At 39.1% G+C, this 20,993-nt stretch overlaps 1 protein-coding gene across 9 annotated transcripts in view; it reads left to right on the forward strand.

The window, feature by feature from the left end:
• Positions 1-350: 350 nt before the first annotated feature.
• Positions 351-20,993, forward strand: part of FBXW11 (F-box and WD repeat domain containing 11) — a 130,823-nt gene continuing 110,180 nt past the window's right edge. The window contains exons 1-2 of one of the 9 annotated variants that reach the window (XM_082456467.1): positions 357-723; positions 9,407-9,568. Coding sequence is in view for 6 of the 9 variants with exons in the window: in XM_082456465.1 (XP_082312591.1) it covers positions 679-723 (45 nt within the window). In the remaining 3 variants the exon portion in view is untranslated. Of the gene's footprint in view, positions 724-9,406; positions 9,569-20,993 lie in introns of all 9 variants that reach the window. The other 8 variants (XM_082456469.1, XM_082456471.1, XM_082456465.1 and 5 more) reach the window with 8 other exon arrangements.

Consider the following 20,993-nt stretch of genomic DNA (forward strand, 5'->3'; position numbering starts at 1 on the left):
TTTCGCTGGCCCCCTCCCACACCTGAGCCCCAAAACCATCCCCTCCAAAAGTATCTAGAACCCACCTGTCGCCAACACCTCACTCTACCACAGAGGATAGCGGACCAGCCGCTCCGCTGCCTAGGCGTCGCGGGCCCTGCAGACACCGACCGCGCATGTGCGGAAATCAGTCGCGCACGCAGGATTATCTGTCAAGCGAAGAGTTGCCTCCGAGTTTCCGTCCGGGTCTGGGTAGCCTTGGGCTGCCAGGAAGTCAGGAGAAACTAGCCGGAAAGAGAACCCGAGCGCAAGGCTTTCTGGGACATGTAGTCGTATCGCTCCCGAGGCCCCACCTTGAGGCAGCCCTTAATTCTTTAGGTCTGCACATGTCGCATTCACAGTCCAGTGCTACTTTCGGCTCAGAATTCAGCTTCGAGCTGTCAGGAGAGATTGGCCTGGTATCGGCTTCTCGTTCCCACAACGCTCTACAGGGCCTGCGGCGCCTGCTGGGAGCTGTAGTCCTAGCTCTGCGTACTGCGTTCGCCGAGGGGGAGGGCGGAGCTGCCGGCGGCCCGGGCGGGCTGGCAGCTAGAGTGGGTGCGATAGCCGCCTCCGCCTCTGCCGCCTCTGCCGTCGCCTCCTCCGCCCGGGCTGTTCGCTGCTGCGCGGGGAGAGCGAGGCGGGGCCGCCGGGGCCGCCATGGAGCCCGACTCGGTGATTGAGGACAAGACCATCGAGCTCATGGTGAGTGCGGGCCGTTGGACCGTCCGTTCTTCCGTCCGTCCGGCTCCGGGCGGGCCTGCCCACCTCAGCGTCCGGCGCGAGGTCGGCCCTGGCCCTTCCTCGCTGCCTCGGCCGGGACCTGGGCCCCCCGCCTTCCCTGGCCTCCGGCCCGGCGCGGTTCCTCCGGATCCCTCGAGATTTCACGCCGGACCTGGCCCGGCCCCCTCCATGCCCCTCGTTTTTCCTCCCTCCCTTCCTCCTGTCTCTGGGCCCATGTCTCGAACGACCCTCGCTCGCTTATGCTGTGGCCTTAGCTCGCACTCGCTTTAGCATCTCATTCCCCCTTTAGAAGGGATTTTTTTCTTTTTTTTCTCTGTTTCTCCGGTCCAGGCCTGCATCGCTCTTGCCAGCCCCACTCAGGCCGAGTGAGATGCTGTTGGGAGAGGGTACCGAGAAGATCGGTTAGGGCCTCGGCCTCCGCGTCCTAGAAGGGGTCTCAGCACCCTCTCTTCAACCTAGGGCTGTGAGGATGCCGGCGTAGGCCCTACAGGGGTGGAGGTGGAGAGCTCTCGGACTTGAAGATGTGGCCGATAAGGGGCCTCTTTCCCGGCCCCCTGTGGTGTCCGGCTTCTCGGACAAAGGGTTTCTTACTCGGCCGAGAGGGATGTTTGCATAGCAAGGCCCCAGGTACTCTGGATTCCCTCTCCCAGGAAAGAGAAACTGTAACTTCACGTTTTCCAAAGCTGCTTTGGGAAATTGGGGAGGAGGGGGGAGGGGTTGTCTTCACCACTGCCGCCAGTTCTTTCTTCTAGAAAAAGGGGGAGGGGGGGTGTCCTAGGGCCCTGGGGCGGCGATCACTCTTCTGTTAGAAACCTTTGGTAGCTAGGCCAGACTCCCTGGCCCCGCGAACACCCCAGCCCCCTTCCGCCTTAGGACTTTGAGTCAGAACGGGTTTTTAGAAACAGGACCACGGCAGAGTGGCTAGTAGAAATGAAGAATTTCCTACTTGGTGGATGATTTGGTGGAAGAAGTAAAATATGGCAGCTATTACCTGCCAATTTGAGCTTTAGGGAAATCAAACTGGGCTCTGGAGGGTTGGGAGGGGGAAGTCTTTGCCTCAGCAAACGGACATGCTCAGGTTTTCCTCCTGTGGAAACCTTGACAGTTTCTTTGTACCTCTCCTAACACAGTAACAACTTCTACCCCAGGGTTGAAAGGAAAGATGAAAGACTCTACTTAACACAGCAAAATGTTTTCCTAGCCAGATTTTCTCCAGTGTGAAAATGTTTATTGAGTCAGTGATTCCACTGGGTAGGGTCGGTGACATCAGAGCCACTTCCCCCATTTAATGCTATAAATAATAAATGGTGACACTGAAAGTCTGTTGGATATATGCATGGTTTCTGTGGATGATGGTATCTGGGAAGTTGAGATGCATGTTTTAAAAATGGAAGTACAGTAGCATAAATACAGAGGCAGCTTAATATTTGCTGTCCTTTGCATAATTCACTAGACTTCTCCAGCAGTCTTGAAAACTAGAGGGGAAAAAAGCTCTGGTAGTTTCTGATTTGTGTGTGTGTGTGTGTGTGTGTGTATATGTGTGTGCACTTATGGTTGCTTTCTAAGGGATACTGATACTTATGAGTTTTTGATATTCATTTATTAAGTAATTTTTCCTTTCAGTACAATTTATCAAACTTTTGAGGTCAAGCCTTTGATATTCTTCAAATTTTGTATGGGGTTATTTTGGTAAAATATCTTAATTGGAGTTAAATACATAGTACATATTCTTATGTATGTATAATACATGTACTTACAACAGGAGGAGTACTGCATAGCAAAAAATTGTAACTTGGTACCTCTTTGAAATTGGCTCTTCAGTGCTCCTCCCATTTCCATTCATTTAAAAAATAACTAGGGACTTCCCTGGTGGTCCAGTGGTTAGGACTCAGTGCTTTCACTGCCAAGGGCCCTGGCTCGATCCCTGGTCAGGGAACTAAGATCTCACAAACCACACCGTGTGGCCTAAATAAATAAATAGTATTTGTTTGCGAAAGAATTAGAGTAAGTACAGTGTAATCCATTTAATGTCTTTGAATGGATGTAGAAAAAAATTTCTGGCCTAAATATACTGGCTTCCAGTGCTCATAAGTTTTGATTTTACATGATTGTACTTGTCTATGATCTGAAAAGATATTTCAGCCTTTTCAAGGACGTTATAAACTGGGATTCTTAGAAAATTTAACAAAAAATTTAACAAAGTAGTTCTCTAGATCAATTTTACAATGGCTTTTTTTTTTCTTTTTCTTTTTTTTTTTTTTTACAACGGCTTTTTATATACGGATTTTGATATTCCCTCAAAGGGCTACCAGTTAAGCAGTTAAGACTCTTAGGCAACTCTTTTCATAAACATATATGTATTTATTTTAGTGTAGTAGATAGCACAGGTACTTAACAACTGATTTACTAAATCCAGGATCAGATGTAGGAATGATAATGCCTTGAAATCTAATTGCATGTGGCTTTCTGTATTCACTGAATTTTAATTAGAGTTTCCAGAACTAGGTTAAAAACATTTACATTTCAAAATAACATGATGGAAGGAGGGGGAGGGGTTAAACTGATGGTATTTTGAAAGCCTAAAGCATGAAATATTTTTAGAGTTTTATGAGTCAGCTTCAGTACTCAAATATTTGTGATTGTGCTGCCTGTACCAGTTCGGTACTTAATGGTTAACAGGATAACTTTCGTTTGATATTCCAGAGCTTGCTGTTTCAAAGAAAGGAAACAGAGTTCTTGGGTTTCACCAATTTCTTAATCTTCATTCCTCTACTTTCTTTGATTTTGATTCTTCCTTTTTTTCTTGCAGTTTTTTAGTTTACTAGGAAGTAAAACTGGTGATAGCAGAATAATTAAATCTTCAAAATATAACCCCCGTTGTGACTCCTACCCCTGCCTGTGGCCAGGTCCACAAAAAGTGCTTCTCCAGCTGACCTACCTCGTAGGAGTCAGTCTTTAATATAGACTATAAACTCTTGATCGTGACAACTGAATTTACGATAGCTGATAGTGAATAATTTAACCACCAAATGACTTTCATGGCTTTATGTGGGCCCAATACTGTACCTAGTTTGTGGGACTGTTTTTCAAACTTCTGACTTTGGTAAAATTAGCTTTATTATTAATGAGGTAGAAAAGTAGTAATCCATTTGGAAATACACAAAAGTTCACCAGACTTTGTCTAGTGTGATGGACTTCACTGGAAACAGTGAAAACTGTGCGTTGTGTATCACATGGTATTTAACACTTGAGTTAGAAGTATGAGTTTATGTTCAGGCACTTATTACTAGAAAGCACTCACAGAGCTGCTAATTGGAAAAAGATGGTTAGTCCTGCCTATTAGAAGATAGCAGAAGTTAATGTTAAAAGTTTGGGAAAGATAATCCTGCTTCCTCTGTGGGTGTGAGCATACCCCTTCCCCCATTTACACAAGTAATGGGTAGTTTATACTCTGTTGTTAGCCTCTGAATGGTTCCCCTCTTTGCTAAGTGACCTTAAGTGAGTCATTCCCCTCTGTGTTATCTCTAAACGGCTATATTACTTGTTGAATGTAGTGATATAGGTAAAGTATATTGGATCTTATTAAGAAGTTGTAATAGCAAATCTATTTTTAGAGCTATTGAAGTACAGGCCACAAGGCCAAGGAGATGAAAGAAACTAAGTGACGTTATTGGAAATATTTATCTTTTTATCTTTCTGTGTCCCCCCGTCCCACCTTGTCATTGGCTTTCTAAGTGGAATAAGTGGGATTGTTTAGTGACTCCTTTAAGAAATTGGGTCTCACTTTGTCACCGTCACTTACCCTCATCTGCCTCTAGCCATGTGTTGATTTACCAAATGCAGATAAAGTAGACAGAAGTTTAAGTAGGGTCCAAATGAAATAAATCACATGCATATGCATAGACCTCACTGACCTGCCTCAAGAGGCTGTGGCTCAAATATTATCAATTTTTACTCCTGATTTTGGAGTAGGTTAGATGTCCTTTCAGATTTGACAAGGATAAACATGATCCTGCTCACAAGTCTTGGCACTCTTTGGCCCCTGACTGCTGTCCCCTGAAAACTGCGAGTTCTGTATAGCACAGAAGAATCGCTAACCCATTACATAGGTTTACAGGACAGCACATGTATTTCTCTGAGTAGTACTGTTTGGTTCTATGAATTCTAGAAACAAACTTTTCTGCACTGTGAGGTACTTGGGATCTTGGCTTCCATCTGGTGCTATTTACAGTTTAAGGGAAAGAAAGCATTTCAAGTCCTAGTAATTCAAATTCCAGCCTCTCTTCAGCTTTTTCTTCTCACATTCCTCACTTATTCTATATTCCAGCCAAAGCGTGGGGGTCTGTGGTTCTTCAGATTCTGCTCACTGTTTCCTTTGTCAGCACTGATATGAACTGACCTAAACCCATGTATTTAAGGCTACTGATGTTTATGGGAAGGACCTAATAGTTGGTGCTCTGGCCAAATTGGTTTAGGTCAGATCTCAACAATCCTCTCTTCCACCTATGCTGATAAAGTACTATCCCCTCAGAACACAGTTTAGATGCCTTCTCTTTTTGATGTCAGTTTATATTATGGTGGCAGATACCATTTTGGTTTTTTATCTATAGCACTGCCTATATGATAATCATTGTTAAATGAAATGAATGAGTTCTGACACTTTGTCTTTATCTCATGGCAGTTAACATATTCTGGGCTTGTATTATAGTTTCCTGTGTGTGTCCCCTATTAAATGGTAAACTTCTCACAGTGCCTCTTGTAGTAGGTGTTCAGTAAATGTTGAGTTGAACTTTCCTGTTGATTGCTTACGTGTATTATTGCTGTCTGCCTGTATCTTAGCCATCTTCTTTTCTGGAAATTCTCACCTATATCACTAGTTCTTATGATAATTTGTTCCTAACTCTTATGGGACTTATCAGACCTTCCTGTGTATCATAAAAGTTTGGTCATGTCTAAGCTTCTTTTCCAGAGGCCGTATCTGATTGTCCTTTGAATCCTTCACTACACTTAGCACTTGGGTGTGCAGTAGGTATTGATTTAAATTAATGTTAGGGTTTTTTTTTTTTCCATGCTGTGAAAACTTTTTAAGATTTCCTTTTGATAATCTTAAGACAAAGGTGGAGATGGATAGAGGAGAAAGACTGCTAAGGGGAAAAGGAGGGTGGGATGTGGTACACAGACATTCATATACATTTTAACCATTATTTGCAGACTTTTATACACATACAGATTGATTTATATACATCCTAGAGAGTGGTTGATGGAAGTGCTGAGGAAACCAAACTCCTTTTATATCCGTTGATGTGAACTTGCCAAACAGTCGATAAGTTCTAAGGATCCTGTGACCTTAGAGAAGCGCGATTGAGCATAAAGGGCATGGACCCTAGAGTGAAACACCTGAGTTTGTATCTTAGCTGTCACTTTCTGACTGTGTGACCTTAAGAAAGTTAACGTTTCTCTGGTATGATTTCTTTATGTGTAAAAATAAGAAAATGTAGGTATTGTTGCTGGGAGGATTATGAGAGATGCATGTGAAAGGACCTTGCAAAGGCTTGTCTCTCAGCAACTGCCTGCCAAGCTAACCCTCCCCACAAGTACAGGGACCATATTTTGTAAAGCACAATCAAGACAGATGATGTGAGGAAAGTTGTAATTTTCCCCCCTGATTTGTGTGTGTATTTAATTGTGAAGCTTTACAGAGGCCTAAAATTCAGTTGCTTTTAGCCATGCATTTCACGAGGCATCTTTGGGGGAGATGATGAAATCATACAGAATCGGTACTGTCTTGGAAATCTGGGAAGTACTGTTACAATTACTAAGAACTACCAATTAGCCATAATTAGACTTGTACTCTGTCTGTGGAGAGAACCCGCTTAACCCTGTTTTAGGTATCCTGGTAGAAAGAGACTGGTAACTGTTCATATTAACATTGAGCATTGTGATTTATGTTTGATCAATTTAGTTTAGACAAGGAAATTAGGATTTTCAAATTCTTATTCTTGTTTTAGCTAAGCTGGTGATTTTTGACCTTTAACAGAATAAGTGGTGACTATCCTACAAGATTTCCTCCTGAGTTGTATTGTTGTTCATTGAATTAGTTGAGAAAAGGGGAAAAACCTGTTGGTCAAGAAAGTGCTTGTTACCCTCAGTTCAGTTTCTGCTGATCGCAATTGCCTAACAGGAAGCTTGTCTTTGTAGGCAAATGAGAGACCAGCCAGGAAGACCTGACAGTCCAGTAGGGTATCTCTAACCTGGATCTTATTATTGTTTTAACAAAATTCAAAGATTGCAGAGTTCAGTGATGTCAGCAGGAAACATTTTTTAGGAAATTCCCTCTCAGGGTTAGTCAACAATGAAGACCTTCACAGAATGGAAAGCAGTGAAGTAGAAACAGTAGGACATTAACATGTAAATTTAAAAAGATGACTGAGTAGAGGGATGTGCAAATACCTAAGTACAATGAATATAGGAAACCATTCTCTAATAGCAAACCTCTGATCCACGGAAGAAAAAGAAAAATTAAGTGAGAGCTCTGCTGTTAGGAAAAAGGAACCTGAGTATTTTTTTTTTGGGGGGGGGGAGTTAAATTCAGAACACTTAACCAGTTTTGGGAACTAATAATAAAATATGTTTTGGTTCTGTGAAATGATTGCTTAGGAGACTCAGAGAGAAAGGGGCAGGGGACAGGAAGAAGTCAGTCCTTACATTCCTGGTCTGGCATCTATTAATCTTTGTTTCTCTAGCATAAGGCCTGCCACCAATTAGGCATTCAGTAAATGTTTATTTGAAGGGAGGGGGGGAAAATTAACTCACTAATACAAGAAAAAGCCCTGACAACGCAAGAGGTTCAGAAATGAGTCCGTTAGTCAAATTGTTGTGGCTGTGTTTTGCTATAATTTTTCGGTATTTTGGTTATAGCAGTGAGTTATACTTTGAAAAGCAGAGTATATTGCTCTAGCAGTTAACTACTAGCCATAGCCCACTAGCAGCTTTTGTCAAAATTGGGTTTTTAGTTTATTCTTAGGCTCTAGAGTAATGAGAAGAGCTTGAGCAATTATTCTTTCCTTGTGATTTTACTCATATAATGCCTTTAAGTTGAGGGTATTGAGATATTTCCACCCATTTGTTATGAAGAGGTTAATCTTAGACTTGTACTTCAGTCAGTCACCTCAGTTGCTTTGCCTATAACATGAAAAATCAGAACATCTTTAGTCTTTGCCTGTGGACTATTTATTGATCTTGGAATTTAAAAATTCCTTGGTTTCAACTGGGTTTGGGATTCTTTGTCACAGACACATCTTTGCCGCTAAACACAAAGTCTACTTGGGCAACGTTTTAATGTGTTTTGTTATAAAGTTAATATTGTGGGCCTTAGAATTGCATGGCTTTTTGTTACTGAAATGCTTTTAAGTGGCTAGATCAGGGGAGTTAGCCCTTTCAGGATGGCTCAACAAGTTCAGTTGTATTTTAGTTCAGCTAGGCTGAAATACTGAACTCTTCTGTATTTTTGTGGTTCTTCCTTCTGACGTCAATTAGCTTAAAGCTTGGTTTCTTCTGCCCCAGGAATCATGGTCTTTCTGATCCACGGACTGTGGACTTGGGAGGCCACAGTATTCTGTGAAAAGGGCATGGGCTCTACCACCTAGTAGATGTGGGACTGTGGGCAAGTTATTTCTTCTCATATTTTTTGAGAATTAAATATGAGTAATAAATGTAAAAGGCCTGGCCCATTAGTAACCCTTCAATAAAGGTAGGTATTATAATTACTGCCGGAACATTTTGGCAGTAGTGTGGCAGTTGAGGAAGTAGCAAATTTATGTGCAAGCAGCTTCACAGTCTTTGGATTTTTAAGTTTTTATCTATGTCATCCTGTTGAATGTCTTTTTCTCTCTCCCTTGTAGTTTGTTTAGAGTTTACAGTCTAATGGAAGAGTTGGTATGGTAATAAAAGCATGTTGATATAATGTGGAGTGGGCTTATGTATTTAAAGGTGTTATGTAGTAAATTGTTTATTAGTGTTCTTTATTATTTTCCCTAATTTACCCAGTGACTGGCCATTGTGGGGGATTGGCCTTTATTGAGCCAGAAGTTTACTCTTAAAGTTATGTCACATGTCTTAAAATGTCCTGTATTTCAGCTGAGGGTGGAAGATTTGAGAGATGTGAAGATTTGACTTCTTATATGTGGCAAACCAAAAGATTTCTTGGTAGGTGCTTAAATAAATATTTTTATTGGTAGACATTTGAGCCCTCCTATATTAACTTTGGCTGACAAAGTTTCTGTAATAGTAGAGGAGCTGTCTTAGAAAATGGATAAAATTCATTGTAGCTGAATGATCTGGGACAATTTATGTGCATAATAGAAGAAATTTTTATCATGCATTTGGAAATTGCATGATATTTATCATGAACAAATAATAGTATTAGGGATGTTTCCTTCTTTGTTATGTAGAATTTCTTATTCTTCTCTCAACACAGAGGTGAGCAGTGCTACTGCAGACCTTTTATACCAAATAGCTGACTCAGGGGTTGTAACTCTTTCTGTGCTTCAGATCCACCACTCCATTGACCCTTCCATTTCTTGGTGGCTATCCTTTGCCGCTGGTGCCATGGTGGGTGTATGGATTGCTTTCTGTCTTTCAACAGTTACCGAAGTGCATGTTTGGGATTTTGTTGAAGAAAGCTGGATACAGTAAGCGGAAAGAATCTTGGAAGCTGCTTGACTGCTGTCTTTTCTCAGACTAGTCTGAAAGGGAATACCCCCATTCATTCTGGATTGGTGGATCTGAAGTACAAAATATTGTCCAGGTAAGCAATTACCCTGTATTGTTTTGTTATGTAGAACTCAACTCACTGAGAGAAACTTAAAATTTCTTTACTTTTTTCCATTATAATAGAGAAAGGAAGAAATGTTAGACATTTATTCATAGTGTTCATGTTTGGGTGTGGTTTAGTGAAGGTATTTGGTAGTAAAAACTTTGTTTCAGTGTAAGAAATGCAGTTATTTTTATTAAATAGGCCCAAAAGTTTTGTAGTCATAGCCTAACAGGGAATACAGTACAGTAAACAAGGGACATTTGTTTGAGGAATAGGTTATAAAATATGGAAAGCAAATGATAATTTTGTGGCATTATCTCATGATTTATAGTTATTACCTGGTCAGAATAATTTTTGTAGTTACCATGTAAAGTAGTGGTCTTTTATTCTTAGGACTCCTGGAGGGTCTACTCAGGACGATTTACTAACTGTAGCTGCTGTTTACTGGGCATCTACTAAGTGCCAGGCGCTATTGTAAGCTCTTTACACATATTTCTTATTTAGTTGGCACATGCTTTACGTGTATATTACAGATTGTAAAATGAGGCTCAGGAGCATTAAGTACAGTTTTCCCAGGGTCATACAGCTCGTACATGGCAGAGCCAAGCTTAAGCTTGAGCCTGTGTGTCTCCAGAGCTCTGGCTCTTTCCATCTGACTACATTTGCTGAAGTTTGTACTTCAACTTCAGGATTTTCATATTGTCTATATACTGTTAGAGTAAGATGCCGTTTTCTACAGTGGGTTTCCACTTGGAGAACACATGATGGATCGTTTTTTGGCATGGTATCTTAATTGTATCTGGTGCTCTCCCTTCTAAATGAAAAGATTAGAAGATTAGAAGTCAGTTCACCAAGTGAACCTAAAGGTAACTTAGGAAGTATAAGAGAGGCTATACATTTACATGTCAAAATGTGTTTTATACAGGGAAGTATCATTTGGCCTAGTGAACTCAAACCTGTATCTTCTCAGTTCCTCCTTACTTTTTATTGGTTATTTAAATAGCTCAGTAGCTTATTATGTAGACTTCTTCTTCTTCTTCTTCTTCTTCTTTTGTTAACAGTGACATTCTTAGCATTTTTTTTTTTTTTTTTAGTATTTATTTATTTGGCTGTGCCGGGTCTTAGTTGAGGCACGCGTGATCTTCATTGCAGTATGTGGGCTCTTTAGTTGTGGCATGTGGGCTCTTCTAGTTGCAGCATGTGGGATCTAGTTCCCTGACCAGGGATCGAACTTGGGCCCCCTGCTTGGGAGCATGGAGTCTTAACCACTGGACCACCAGGGAAGTCTCTGTGTAGACTTCTTTTGATCTGTGGTTTGTCAGCCTTACAAGTAAGATGTTGTCAGGCAACTCATGACTTTTTCTGGTATTTAATCACTCCAGATTACCCATTTCCTTTACCCTTAAAAAAAAAACAACTTTTTTATCATAGACTGACACTCTGGCTTTGTGATCCATGTTTTATTTTTTATATTTGTTAGTATTTCTTCTAGTTGAGCGTTTTTCACGCTTGTCACGTGAAGAGCTCTCAGGGTGGTGGTAGTAGGAAAAGTAGTAGTAGTTTACACTTAATGGGCAGTTACTCTGTATTGAGCACAATTCTGAACACTCTACATGTATGAACTCATTTTCATAGTGACCCGATGAGGTAGGTACCCTTATTTCCACTTTACTTATGAGGAAACTGAAGGATAGAGTAGTTAAGGAACATGTTCAAGGTCACACATCTAGTAAGAGACAAAGATGAGATATGAATCTAGGCAGTTTGGTTTCAGAGAATGTGCTTCTAACGTCTGTGCCTCAAGTTTAAAACACCATCCAGTGATAAAAAGAGGGGCAGAAATCCTGAAGACTAAAACTGTATTCTGATTTCAAGAAATCATTGCAAAGGGAAAGGAAACAATTGTTGCTGAGTATCTATTTCGTACCTTCTGTAGAAAATAGTCTAGATCTCAGACTCTGTGTTAGCCATCCAAGACTATCTACCAGCCTGTTTCCCGAGAGGACTCACAGTAGGGTTAGTTTAAGGTTGTGTTCCAGAACAGTGCCGTCCAGTTAGAACTTTCTGGATAATGGAAATGTTCATTATCTGTGCTGTTCAATACGGTAGTCACTAGCCACTTGTGGCTATTTTGAAATGTGGCTCTGTTAACTGAAGAACTGAATTTTAAATTTTAAGTAATTTTAATAGCCACAAATACAGTTATAGAATTTACCTTCAGCCTAGGTCTGGTCCTGGATTTAACACCCTTAGAAATCTGATCTTGTCAGCATGCTGAAAGCCAGCACCTTATCCCACGGTTAGACTTAAATTCATTAACCAGCTGTGCAAGACTGATGTGTAAAGCCAGAATTCCAGTTTATTAATTTATAATGATATGTGCTTGTTGGCATGATTAATATAAACTTTTCTGATAGGTAGGCTTCCTTACTAGATCCTACTTAACATGCCAGTTTAAGTTTTTCAAATGAGAAGAGATATTTAGAGGGACCTGAAGACTCAAGCCAAATGACCGAAATACTCTTGTCCAGTGGGTAGACTTTACCTACCAGGTCAGATCATAGTCAGGTGGTTTAGTTAGCACGGACTTGGCCAGGGAAGTGACGTATTTGCTGGCCTGGGACTGAGACAGCCTCATTCAGCTTTTACTTTAGGGATGGATGGTTTTTCTGTCTTCCTTCAGCTTCTCTGCTTGTTTTTACTTCCCAAATCCTTTTCTGATTACGGCATTCATTTTAAGCATGTTAATATTTACATTCAGCTTGAACGCACTCTTGTTCTTTAGGTCTGGGAAGCTCTTTGTTTTCCCTAAGTCACCTTTATCACTGTAAGGATCCATTTTGTGTTCATTTTTGACTCTTAAGAAGGCAGTTGAATTTTCCTTGCTTCCCTGAGGGCCTCTTTCTACTGAAACACACTTAATAGCTTATTTAATTTGGTCATATAGTGTGGGGTAGAATAGGAATATACTCATAAAAAATATGCCTGGTAGTACATTCTCTTTGCATTACGTCATGTTATTAAATGAGCTTGTGTTTAGCTTACTGTATCATTACTTTGGGACTTGTTCTTGATCCTTCTGTTCTTAAAATAGAAAGAGTGATGTAACCAAATTTGCATTTTAAGAAGTTAACTTTTCAGGTGTCTGTAAGATGGATTGAAGAGACTCAAGTCAGGGAGACCAGTTAGTTCAAGTGAGCAATGATGAAGGCAAACCAAAGCATTGACAGTGGGCATGGTGGAGATGGGGTGGGCTTAAAAGAGATGTAGGTGGCAGGACCTACCAAACTTGGGGATTGGTTATAGGAGAAAGAGATGGATGGAATATAGTATAGATTTTAGATTTTTGCCTTGGGCGCCAGAATGGTTGTTTGTTCTCTCTTCCAAGATAGGGAATACTAGAAGAACAGACTGGGAGGAGTGGAGGGAGGAGAAAGAATGAGTTCAGTTTATAGTGAATTTGAGTAGCCTATGGGTGAATCCTCTAAAAGGAGAAGTATCTAGTAGGAATACTGATTTGGAGCTCACCAGAGAGAGCAGGGATAGAAAGATTTGGGAGTTTTTATTTAGCTTCAGTGGTAGCTAACTTTACTTACTGGAGTTAGAAGATAACTCGGAGTAAAGATTGAAGAATTCATATCTGTATGGAAATACTAATATAAAGGAATGGGCTACAGCTCAGATTATGATATCATATGTGATGTCGCTCAAGAGGTGTTACCACTCTGTCCTTCTCACATTGATCTGGGGGTTGTTACAGCCTGTTCCCAATCAGCAAATTAGTCCATTATATTTGGATTGTGATATTTTTTCCACTGTAGTGGTTTGTTTAATTAATAGAGGTACAGTTTTTGAAATGTATTTTAGAAAGCACCATGTTGTCACTACACATCTTACGTACATTTATCAAATTCATTTCTTTACATCTGCTGACAAAAACAAGGGAAAACTAACCTAAACAGTGAACATTCTGGACCAAACGTGAAATGGGGAATGGAAATTTGCTCTTCTCTCAGCCTGTCTCAATTCCTGAATGCTTCTCATCTAGCTGTGATGAGTGTGATTATGGTATTTTAAAGAAACGTTTTTAACATCACAACGTGAGGCCTAAGTACAAGACAGCTATTTAATCTACTAGTCAGTTGAAGAAACAGCAAACTGTTCAAGTGCTGGTATGAAAATTAGCTTTGTAGGAATTATTGAGATGGTGTGTTGGTCCAGTGTGGCGTTTATTTAAGAGATTTTTAAGGCAGATTTTTACTATATGCTGTTTTCACCTTATGTACTGACTTCAGACCCTAATTCCCAGGTGTGCTATAATTCCACTGTAATTAGGTTTTAGTAATGAAAGCATGGAGATATGAAGACTTCATTACAGCTAAAGTCAATCAATACTTAACAAAAAACTTTTTTGAATACATTATATATGTCTGTGGTACAAAATTCATAAGGTGCAAAAAGGAGTACACAGTAAGGAAAAAAAAGTCTCACTTCTCTTTAGCTCCAGCTACTCAACCACATTCTTGTGTAGCTTTCATATATGTGTGTGTGTGCTATACACATTATTCTGCACCTTGATTTTTTTTTTATGTAAAATATGACATGGTCATCTTTCATATCAGTTCCCAAAGAACTCTCATGTTTTTTGAAGAGATAATTTAAAAGATGCATGCTGACTTATTATATGTGCTATAATTTGTGAAACCAGTCTGGGCTGTTACAGATAGAGGCTATTTCCAGTCTTTTGCTGTTATACATAATGCTGTAAAAAATAACTTGACGTGTATGTCATTTCACATGTGGAGGAGTATATCTTCAGGACAGATTCCTGGGAGTAAGTGTCACTGGATGGGTGCTTTAAAAAATCTGATAGCCGTTGCCACGTTGTCCTCCAGTCACATGGCAACAATTTACACTCTCACAGGCTTTGCTTGAGAGTACTCTTATTTCCTGACACTCTCAAGGTGTTACATTGGTTTTAAGCAGGTTGCTTTTTCAATTGTTCTTCTCTCTTTTCCCCCATAACTTTTTATTATGAAGAATTTCATATATATAAGAGTTGGGGAAAAAAGCAGTACAACAAACACCTGTATACTCTCTCCACTTAGACTCAACAGTTGTTAACATTTTGCCATATTTGGATCATTTCTCTGCTGCCCCCCGTGGTCGTCCCTTCCCTCCCTTTTTCCCGCCTTCTTCCTCTGCCCCTCTCCTCCCTTTTCTGTCCTTCCCTCCCCAGATAAGTACCCTTTTTTGTTGTTAAACAATTTGAAAGTAAGTTGCAGACATGATACCTCATCCTCTAAACATTTCAGCATGTATCTCTTAAGAATAAGGATAGTCTCTCTCTAAAAGCGAGCGTGCATACACACACACAATGTTTATAGTATACATCTCCATATATAACCAAATATTAAATATAGTCATATGTATTTTATACATATATAAAGCCACAGTACTATTTTTATATCTAAGAAAATGAAAGTAATTCCATAATATAATAACAAATATTCAGTTCAATTTAAATTTTCCCAGTTGACCCAAGAGTGTCTTTTCTAGCACTCCCTCTTTAAAAAACAAAAACCAAGTTCCAAATAAAACACACCTTTTATATTTGGTTGTAGATGTCTTTTTAATTTCTTTTTGTTTTAACTGTCCCTCTGCCCTTTTCCCTCTCCTGGAATTGATTTTTTTTTTTTTTTTTTTTTTTAAGAGTCCAGCTCAGTTGTCCTGTAGGGTGTGCAGCATTCTTCACTTGTTTGAATATTTCTTCATGGTGTTATTTAACTCATTTCTCTAGCTCCTATACTTGCTGTAAACTGGAAGTTATGTGAGAGGCTTGATTGCAGCCCATTTAACAAGAATGACAAGAATGCTTCATCATAGGTGAAGTGTACTTTGCATTGAGTCATGTCGGGAGGCACTTAATGACAGGTTATCCCATTATGATCTATGCTAAATTTGATCCCTTCACTAAGGTGGCAGCAGCCAGACCTCTCCATTAAGGTACAGTTTTATCCTCTATTATTACAAAGGACTATGGGGTAATATTTTGGCACCTTGTAAATATCCTGTAACATTACAACCTTTCACCCAGTGGTTTTAGCATCCTGAGCCTGAAATCAGTTATTACAATGTAAGTTACAAAATTGTGGTTTTCTGTCATTTCATCTATATTTGTTAGCTAGCATTCACAGAGGCCATCTCGTTTCTCCTCCTTCCTTTTGTGTATCACCGTACTCTCATGGATTTTATTTATTCACTGTGTTAACAGTCAATTACAGTCTTTATTGATGTTCAGATTTGGCTAATGAGAGCCCCTTCAAGGTAGCTCCTGCTTCCTTTTTAACATGAGCCCGTCAGTTTTGGTGTGTTTCTTGGTTTTCTACTTTTCCCTGCATATCAGGAATCAACCATTTCTCCAAGACTCTCTGGTTCCTTTTAGTGGGGAATGGTGTTTAGAAACAAAATCAGTACTGTTGGGTTGTTGTTGCTTCTAGACCTTTTCAGTGGACAGACCTAAGAAGTATATTTAAAATGAACCATGTGTTCATGTTAGTTCTGATTCAAACTTAATATTACAGGGATATTTTTCTGAACCTGTTATACTTTTGATTTTCAAAATCTAAGGGATCATACTGTGTAATGGCCGTCTATTTGAGGTACTAATTGTTATGCAAATAGGCAGATAAATAGCTTTATTCATTTATTATTGAGCATGTAATCGAACAGGTACTGTTTGGTAATGTGGGGAATACAGAACAGAATCAGATGTGTACCTTGCTTCCAGAATCTTAGTCTTTTACGTAAAAAAGTATAGTTCAATGTGAGAACTGCTAAGGATCATGAGAGGTGGACATACGTTGTGTGGGAGCTAGAAAAGGAAGGAAATCTCATAAAGGAAATTTTTAAAAAGTTACCCTTTGGGGCTTGAGCAAAGGATGGATGTGGATGTGTTGGGGTAGAGGAGGGATATCATAGCAAAGGTAACCAAATGAACAGTAGCTGGCAGGCAGTGGTGTGTATTGTCTCTTGGGAGTAAGTAGTTCTGTGGATTGTTGGAGTGTAGTTTGTGTGAAGGGATTGAGGTAGATAAATTTGTAAAGAGATTATAACCAAATCTTGGGTCATCCTTTAGGTCATAAGTTACAGACAAGTAGCCTGTAGATAGAGATCCACAGATGTATTTTATTTGATCTGCATAGATTTTTTAAAATTAGACATTTCATATCAAAACACTCTGGTTTTGCCTGAAAACTGGAGCTGAGTAGTGGCTGCCCTTTTTTATTTATTTATTTATTTATTTATTTATTTATTTATTTATGGCTGTGTTGGGTCTTCATTTCTGTGCGAGGGCTTTCTCTAGTTGCGGCAAGCGGGGGCCACTCTTCATCGCGGTGCGCAGGCCTCTCACTGTTGCGGCCTCTCCCGTTGCGGAGCACAGGCTCCAGACGCGCAGGCTCAGTAGTTGTGGCTCACGGGCTTAGTTGCTCCGCGGCGTGTGGGATCTTCCCAGACCAGGACTTGAACCCGTGTCCCCTGCATTGGCAGGCAGATTCTTAACCACTGCGCCACCAGGGAAGCCCAGTGGCTGCCTTTTTGAGTCAAGTCTTGTACTTTCCTGGTCACCATAGCTCCTGTAAGGCCTTCTTTACTTTTGAGCTTGTCATCCCTGCAGGAGAGGAAGGGTGAGGGTAGTGGGTGTGGTTTGAGATGAGAGATAACTTGAAAGTTTGAGCAAAATCTGTGCTTTAGAAAGATCACTCTGGCAGTCAGTTTGGAGGATGCAATGGAGCAGGGAGACCAATTAATAGGCTGTTGTAATGTTCCAGGGAAGAAATCACAAGATAGTAACAGATGGTGTGGAAGAGGAGGAGATGAGACATTTTAAATGTAGAATGGGTAGATTGTATTGATAGATATGAGTATGTATGTGTATGTATTGAAGAGAATGTAAATCAGACTCTCTTAAAACATGAAGTCCTATCTCTAAAAGGCTTTGCATTCATAAATCAGTTATGAATTAACTGATTATGAATGAATTAATTACAGTTTCTGGAACTTAACCACATATTTTTTAATCTGTTGGCTAATTTTGGAAGACAGCAGTAATAGTTTCATGCGTTGTCACTGTGTTTAGTTTTGCAATATGCAAATAACATGCTTCAACAAAGTCTAACTCTGACATGGCTTTATTTCTGAAAGTTGTTTATAAAGTGAATATTTATATTATGATTTTAAAAGTCACTTTCCTTGTAATTGTGGAGCTAAACTTTCAAGCAAAAATATTAGCAGTGCTAGTACTTATTTTCAGAATGTTGGCTGCTTGTATTTAATTTTCCCCACAATCTCTGCAAGAACTTAATCAAAAGGATAGTGAATCAACAAGGGACTGTACCGTAGACTTGAAATTACACCTTTATTAAAACCATATACACTGTTAATAAGTATTTTGGACATCTTCCCTGTCTGGTTAGGGCATGACTTTATCCAGTCCCATTTCCAGTGCCATTACTCCAGATATTTAGTAGCACCACCAGCTCAGATAATCTGAGGGAGGTGGACATGAAGAACATGTAAATGAGTAGACTGGGAATGAGAGTTACTCACACTGACAGAGGCCACACCTGGATACTGTGTAAAAAGCATCCAGCTTCAAGGGATGAACAAAGATAGATTAAAGGGCATTTGCATATATTTTTTTTTATTGCTTTTAACTTACATACAGTATAGAACACAAATATTAAGTGTACAGCTTAATGATTTTTTTTTACATATGTATATACTACACTATGTAACTACTACCCAAATCAAGATAGAAAACATGCTAGAGCCACTTGAGGGCTTTCTTGTCTGTGCCTCACCCAGTCAATAGACCCTCCCAAAGGCCTATTCTGACCTCTTTTATTATAGGTTAGTTATGGCTGTTTTTGGATTTTATATAAATGGAGTTATACAGCATATATATGTACTCTTGTGTTCCCCCCCCCCGTTACTGTATCCATGAAATTCATCCATTTTGTTGTGTATAACAGTATTTTTCCCTCCGTGCATTATTCCATTGTATATATAGTCCATGGTTCATTTATTTTACTGTTGATAAATTAGTTGGTTTGTTTCCAATTTTTGGCTGTTATTATGAATAACACTTCTAAGGTGGATATAAACACTTGGTTCTCTCAGTTGTGAAAACCCCAGAGTGGAATTACTGGGTCAGAGGATAGACATACGTTTAGTTTCAGTAGATTCTGCTAAACTGTTTTCCAAGCACTTGTGACAATTTAGACACCTACCTGTAATGTGGAGAGTTCCAGTTATCTCTTGGCTTTGCCAATCCTTTTCATTTTAGCCATTCTGATGAGTGTGTACTGGTATCTATATTGTAGTTTTGGTGTTTTTTTTGTTTAATCAGCTTATTGGTGTATAGTTTACATGCAATAAAATGTACTTATTTCAAGTATACTGTTTGAGTTTTGAAAACTATATATACTCATGTAACCAGTACCACAATCAAGATATAGAACATTTCTACCCAAAAAAAACTTCCCTCATTACCCTTTGCAGTTCCCTCAACAGCATCCTCGGCCTCAGGTAACTTGCTTTCTATTACTGTAGATTAGTTGTGCGTGTTCTAGAATTTCATATAGATGGGATAGGTACAGCATGCGTATACTGCATGTACTCTTACTATGTTTGGCTTATTTTGCCTAACATGTTTTTGAGATTCATTCTTGTATCAGTTGTTTGTGCCTTTTCATCGCTTAGCAGTGTTACATTATACGAGTATACACAGTTTTGCTTATCCATTCTCCAGCTGATGAATATCTGGGTTGTTTCCAGTGTTTGGCTATTATGAATAAAGCTTGCGTGAACATTTGTGTTCAGGTTTTAGTTTGGACATTTCTTTTGTCTTGTGTATACCTAGGAGTGGAATTGCTGGGGTAGAGTGTAGATGTATGTTTAGTTTTTCAAGAAACTGCCAGATCTTTTCATAAAGTGGCTGTACATTCTTAGAGTTCCTCTGACAGTGTATGAGAATTCCAGTTGATCTACATCCTCATCAGCACTTGACATTGTCATTCAGTTTTAGCCATTCTAATAGTTGTGAAATAGTATCTCATTGTGGTTTTATTTTACAGTTCCCTAACGACTAATGATGTTGAGCATTTTTTTCTTGTGCCCATTGATCATTTAGCTATCTTGTTTAGAGAAATGCTTATTCAAATCTTTTGACCCTTTAAAAAAATTGAGTTGTCTTTTTTCTTACTGATTTGTGGGAGTTCTTTATTATAGTCTGGAAACGAGTTCTTTGTCAGACATACATATTGCAGACACCTCCTGTTCTGTGGCTTGCTTTCCAATGTCTTAATATTGTCTTTTGATGGACAGAAGGTCTTAATACTAATGAAGTCTAATTAATCAATTTTTTCTTTCATAGTTACTAGTTTTTGTGTACTGTTTATGAAATTTTTGCCTACTCTAAGGTCTTAAAGATACTCTGTGTCTTCTTCTAGAAGCGGTATGTTTTTAGCATCTCACAATAATTGTTTTTTATGGTTGAGATAGGGATCAAGATTCATTTTTACTTCCCATGGTTACCCAGTTAGCCCAGGACTGTTACTGACACATACGTTAAAAAACTGTTGAAAAAATGTGAAGTAAGAAACTTATATTTTCTTTTTACAGAGGTAATTTATATTTATTATAGGAAAATTGAAAATAAAAATTATGTAAAATAAGAAACAAAAAGAATAAAAAGTTCCACTGATAACTGCTGTTAATATTTGGTATACTTCTCTGCCTTCATATACATATTTTTTTCTTTCATGTATGTTTCATATTTGTTTTTCACACATAAAATTATTTTGCAAACTGCCTTTAAAACTCAACAATATTTGTGACATCTTTCTGAACCGTCATATATTTCTTTATAACATTTTGAAGGGGTGCCGAATATGCATGAATATGCAAATGGATAAATAGTTAAACCACTCCTTTATTAGACATTTAAGTTATTTCTAATTTATAGCAACTTAAAGCTGGTGCTCTTTCTTGAAGTTTAATCTTTGAACAAATCTGTGAGTATTACCTTGGGGTAAGTTTTAAGAGGTGGAATTGTTGAGTCAAATAGTGTACACAAAAAATGTGCATGTGTATTTTATATAGCCAAAGGTTTTACCCACTTTCTGTTATTTATATGAACATGACATATCAGACTGACCATAGTCTATGAAAGTGCTCTTTTCTCCATGTTTATGCCATTTTAAGGTATTAATAATTTTTTTAAATCCCTATTTGGTTAAAGAATTTAAAATTTTATTTTTTTTTAATTACTAGTGATATTGGACATATTTTTCTTAGGTTTGTGGCTATTTATGTTTCTTTCGTGAAGAAAGGGAAATATGTAGATTAGCTG

This window comes from Balaenoptera physalus (genome assembly GCF_965194825.1).
Source record: "Balaenoptera physalus genome assembly, chromosome: 3".
Taxonomy (NCBI): Eukaryota; Metazoa; Chordata; class Mammalia; order Artiodactyla; family Balaenopteridae; genus Balaenoptera; species Balaenoptera physalus.